This window comes from Vigna unguiculata, chromosome 4 (assembly GCF_004118075.2).
Source record: "Vigna unguiculata cultivar IT97K-499-35 chromosome 4, ASM411807v1, whole genome shotgun sequence".
In the NCBI taxonomy this organism is placed as follows: domain Eukaryota; kingdom Viridiplantae; phylum Streptophyta; class Magnoliopsida; order Fabales; family Fabaceae; genus Vigna; species Vigna unguiculata.
The window spans coordinates 2,266,989-2,272,777 of record NC_040282.1 but is presented as its reverse complement, the minus strand read 5'-3'; the positions used below and the strand labels follow the sequence as shown (position 1 = coordinate 2,272,777).

Genomic DNA, 5,789 nt, shown 5'->3' with positions numbered 1-5,789 from the left:
TTAATTATATAAAGAAAAAGATTATAAGTACTAAGACAACGAGGATGATTACATTCTTTTCAAAACATATTTAATTATTTTTTTCATTTATAGTTTTATAATTTTTTTTATATTATCTTATAAAGAAAATTATTATTTTTATAATTACTTTTAAAATATATTTTTATTTTATTTTATTTTAAAACGTGCATGTTTGAAAATTTAAGAATCAGTTCAATTAACGGAAAAAGAAAAAAAAAAGAAAAATAACATGGAGTGTGAGAATAGAAAAAAATGGTGCATTGAGAAGTGTGTGTAATGGAAGTAAGGGTGCAACGAGTAAACACAGAAACACAACTAAAACAATAAACAAAGTCAACAGGGGTGTAGATTAACAAAATACGACGGGGTGCACATGAACAAGCCAATACAAAATACAAAATGAGGAGGTGTAAGAGATGAAACCAAGGGGTGCACGAAGAAATGATAGGTTTAGGAAGCCCTTTCTTCTGTCTTTTGCAGAAAACCCCAAAGGATTCTTCTCCCCTTCACGCAGCATGGGACGTCCTCCCACCAAGCACCACCGCAGACTACCACAGATGCAAACAACAGCTACAGCCACCGCACGTACCATGTTCGTCGCCGACGAAGCCGTTCGTCACCGGAGTGCCCATTAACGTCGCTGGCCACCACAGAAGGCGTCGTCGGTGCTGCAGCGGCATCATCCTCCTTCCCTCCCGTGGAATGCGCGAAACGCAGCAGCCCCATCGGCGAAAGCCATCGCCGGCGATGTCCGTCGCAGTCAGAGCCTCCATCGGCGTCACCCGAACTTCTCACTCTTGGCGTTGAATCAGGGCTCGCAACCATGGCACGACACCATGCCGCTGTCGCGCATCTCAATTCGAAGCTCCGACTCACCGGCAGCGGTGCTGGTGCTGGTGCCGGCGATTGTTTTCTCCTCCTTCTTTTGTTTCTCTTTTTCTCTGTGTTGGTTTGTACTGTATTCTGGAAATGTTGGAGTGGTGACTAGTGTTGGAGGGACCCGACGGTGAATGGATGATAACGAGAATGGGAGAGGCGAAGGAAATGGTGTTGGTTGATAGTGTATAATGGATATGTTCGTGTGTGAGCCTGGACTTTGTGAATGTGATTGAGATTTAGTGGATGTGAAAAAAATGAAGAAGGAAAGATTGGTGTTGGTTCGGTCAATTTTGCGTGTTCAATTGTGTCGATGGAGAGAGAAATGATGATTGAGTTGTTGGTAGTTGCGTGTGTGGTGATGGGTTTGTTTACTGTGACTGTTGGTTGGAAGAATGAAAATTTTGGATTGTCACACCAAAAAGTGTATCATAAGAAAAAAAAAAATAGCTATAGGTGTTAAAGCACGTTGAATGTGTGTTTAAAAGACGAGAGAGTAAAGTGTGTTACCTGAATAATGTTAGTGAGAGAGTGAATGAGTGATGTGTGTGAAGTGAGTGAGAGAGTCAATCAATGATGTGTGTGAGAGAGTGTGGGTTATTCTATTTATTATTTTTTAATTTTAAAAATACATTTTATTTATCCGGATGGGTTATTCTATTTATTATTTTTTAATTTTAAAAATACATTTTATTTATCCGGATGAATTTGAGTGTTCACAAATATTATATAAATATTTTATATGTAAAATAAATTTTATTTTATAACCACAAGTCATAGTCCACTTAATATATCCTATCCTATTCTACCACAATCATGAATAAATTTCATTGGTATTATATTTTTTTATTGAATCTTACATCATTTTTTTATTTATAAAATATCTTACTCATTATCATTAATAAAATAAAAAAAATATTATATTTTAAATATAATTATTATATGAAATATTAGATAATAAATTATTATATATCTTAATTATATTAGATAATCGATTATTCTATAGTAATGTTATAAAGATAATAAAATATAATAATAAAGAATTATATTATAATATATTAATTAATATTATTTTACAGATATTTTGTAATATTTTAGGAATATAACAAAATTTGATAATAAAAAATATAACAAAGATAATAAATTATTAATAAATATTTTATCAATATTTTGCATGTAAAATAAATTTTATTTTATAACCACAAGTCGTAATCCACTTGAAATATATTTATTATTTAATTCCATTTTACATTTAAACTCTTAAAATCAATGTGCTATTCAGAATCTAATAAAACTAAATATTTATTAGTTTGTGAGCATAGTAGGATCTCTGTAGTTGAGGAAGAGAGAATGGGGTTATCCAAAGAGGAGATAACAGAAGAAACAAAGAAACAGCTATGGCTGTCATGGCCTATGATATTTGTGTCTGTATTTCAGTTCAGTTTACAACTAATATCTCTTATGTTTGTAGGCCATTTGAGTGAATTGCCTCTTGCTGCTGTATCTCTCTCTACTTCAATTGTCAATGCTACTGGTTTCATGCTCATGGTAAGTTCACACCATTTTTTTCTCTCTCTATAGTTTAATGTCATGCTAACTTCACACTTTGTTGGATGCTAATAAGAAGAATATCTGTTTTCAATAAGAATCTCTGTTTTCTAGGTTGTTCTCTTGGACGACTCAAATTCCTTTTTCCTACTTTGATGTAATATAATGAGTAATTTTTCTGTTATCAGATAGCATAGAACATGTTTTATATTGTCTATGTTATCATTATAATTCACTTCTTTGGTTCTGATATATAATGGTAATGTTTCTGACTAAGGTTGATGATTGACTTTATTTAGATGGGTCTGTCAAGTGCACTGGACACATTTTGTGGTCAAGCACACGGGGCAAAGCAGTATCACATGCTGGGTGTACACACCCAAGCAGCCATGGTGGTTCTCACCATTGTTAGTATACCTATTTCCATTATTTGGGTATTCTTAGAACCTATTCTAGTCCTTCTTCATCAAAACAAAGATGTTGCAGAACTAGCTCAACTATATGCCAGATATTTGATCCCAAGTCTTTCAGCCAATGCTCTTCTCCGGTGCATCATTAAGTTCTTACAAACCCAAAACATACTCTTTCCTATGGTGCTAGCCACTGGCCTTACTACCTTACTGCACTTGCTACTCTGTTGGGCTTTCGTTCAAAAACTTGAGATTGGTATCAAAGGATCTGCCATTGCATTTTGCATTTCAAATTGGTTTAATACCATAGTCCTTGCACTTTACATACGACTCTCCCCTTCATGCCGATCAACTTGGACTGGTTTCTCTAAGGAATCATTGCATATCATCCCTAAATTTTTCAGACTTGCCTTTCCTTCAGCAGTCATGGTGTGGTATGATCTTGTTTTCTGAACTACAGCTTTCTGTCATCAATATCTCTATTCATCTTAGGATTAGGTTATGTCATGTGACTAATAAATAAAGGCTGTGTAATTAGTAAGAACCTGTTTCTCTTCCCTTGTGATTAGAATGGGAATGATTGATGCTGAGATATTCTAATTCTTGCTTTTGTTGTATTGTATCATTTATTTATGTTGCAGCTTAGAAGCATGGGCGTTTGAGATCACTGTGATCTTGTCTGGTCTTCTTCCTAATGCGAAATTGGAAACTTCAGTTCTTTCTATATGGTTAGTTTTTGTGTTGATATCTGAAGTGATAAGCTATTGTTTGTTCTGGATACGTATAGAATATGCTATAATAATTTTATCTTTCTCGTTTGAAACTCCACTTTTTTTCATCACAGTCTTAACACAGCTGGTATACTTTGGATGGTGCCATTTGGGGTTAGTGTTGCTGGAAGGTTAGTCTTTCTTAAAGAATTGCATTGTTTATATTCTGTTCATTAGTTTTCAAAACATCATGTTCAACACTGTGTATGCTATTACCATATGTAAGATGCAACCACATGTCATTTTTTTTTCTTATTATTGACCATAACAAGTCTAACTACATGTTACCTTTTAAACAGTACAAGGATCTCAAATGAATTAGGGGCTGGTAAACCAAAAGCTGCATATTTAGCGGTTAAAGTCACCATGTTCCTGAACTTTTTGGTGGGACTCGTAGAATTTTCTGTCCTTATGTCATTAAGGAAAGTTTGGGGACGTGCTTTTACCAATGTGGATGAAGTGCTCACACATCTGATTCCCATGATGCCAATTCTCGCAAGTGTTAAATTCTTAGATTCAATTCTAACAGGATTTCAAGGTAAATGAGGTTCATAAATTCCACTTTTCCCTTTTTCCCTGTTGATTGATACTCAGGAATTGGATTAAACTGGTTTCAAGAAAACAAAGTAATCTCATCCAATGCCATTATTTCTCTTACTTTACCATCATATTATTAGCTCAATCTCATTTAAACCGATCTAGACTTCTGCAGAATCAAATTATAGAATGTGAACTTTTTCACTAATTGTGAACAGGTGTTGCCAGAGGATGTGGTTGGCAGAAACTTGGTGCATTTATCAATCTAGGATCTTATTATATTTTGGGTGTTCCTTTTTCTGTTGTCTCAGCTTTTGTATTACACATGAAAGGACAGGTAAAGTTAACCATTAACTTTTGATTCTGCAGAATAATAGCATTGTGTAATGTATTAACAACTTAAACTAGTAAATGTTATTTGTTGATTCTCCATGAGTACAGGGACTATTTTTAGGGATCGTATTAGCCCTTATTGTGCAAGTGGTGTGTTTTCTTGTGGCCACCTTACGCGCCAATTGGGAGGAAGAAGTAAGTTGTGTTATCTTCAACTCAGTTCTGTGATGTCATGTATTCAAGCAATTATTATTCATAAACTCTGTTAGGAATTTAAGTGTGAGTTTAAGTCTCACATTGGTTAGAAATGAGAAAGTAGAGCATTATATAAAAATAAAGACTCATAAACCAATTGTCTTAAGGTTTTGGGTTGAGAGTGGTGTCAATGCCTTATATGGTTAGGCTTAGATCTCATTGGTGTTGTATCTCCCCAATAAAATTCCCTCTATCGACCTGAAAAAATTGTACATCTCATTAATATTAGGAAAACTTTAAGAAAACACTGTCAACTAATTAATGTAACTAATTAAAATGATTAGTTTTCTTAATCTTGATGAATTAGTTAGCTAGTGTTACAGAAAAAAAGATAATCAAATTTGATTCTTTGGTGGTTGTTCCTTAACTAGAAGTAATTTGTTAATTTTTCAGGCAAAAAAGGCTTTTGCAAGAGCAGGAGGCAGTAAAGTCCAAGTTGAGGAGCGTGAGGGTGACCAAAGTGTTCATACTCCTTTCATAGTTCAACAATCTTTGTGATAAGCTCGAAAGCAATGAGGTGGATGATAGAAATAATATATGCATAAGATACAATAATACAATATATTCAAGTATGAGTTAAAATTGTGTACCTGGAACTAATGAAGGATCCATGGAAGCACGCAATATGAGATGTTACTGTTCTCTTTCTGATGAATATTTTCTAAACGTAAGAGTATTTTAAGTTGTTACATAAAAACTGACTAATGGGTATCAGTTTTATATCCCGTCAGCAGAGACCAGGGACCTCTCAAAATGTATCTGATTATTCAAGCCCATCACAGACCGTTTATTAAACAATCCAACCCCATCACAGATCGTTTATCAGAATACCCAAAATTATATATATATATATTACCCATATAATAATTAATATTAACGAATAACTTAATTTATTATTAATGCTAATCCATAATAATAATAATTATATAGAGAATAATAATTTTATATAATTTTATTATATAAAATATAACATTCTCCCACTTGGATAACATTAATAAATAAATTAATTATATCAATTGCAACATAAGTACAAATACCA

The 5,789-nt window shown here is 33.6% G+C and overlaps 1 protein-coding gene across 1 annotated transcript; it reads left to right on the top strand.

The window, feature by feature from the left end:
• The first annotated feature begins 2,203 nt into the window (after positions 1-2,203).
• LOC114181101 (protein DETOXIFICATION 16-like) lies at positions 2,204-5,450 on the top strand. The gene is made up of 8 exons (XM_028067447.1): positions 2,204-2,445; positions 2,745-3,289; positions 3,497-3,583; positions 3,700-3,756; positions 3,925-4,163; positions 4,381-4,499; positions 4,604-4,690; positions 5,144-5,450. The coding sequence occupies exons 1-8, from the start codon at positions 2,248-2,250 to the stop codon at positions 5,246-5,248; spliced, it is 1,437 nt and encodes a 478-aa protein (XP_027923248.1). The 5' UTR covers positions 2,204-2,247; the 3' UTR covers positions 5,249-5,450.
• Positions 5,451-5,789: the final 339 nt, after the last annotated feature.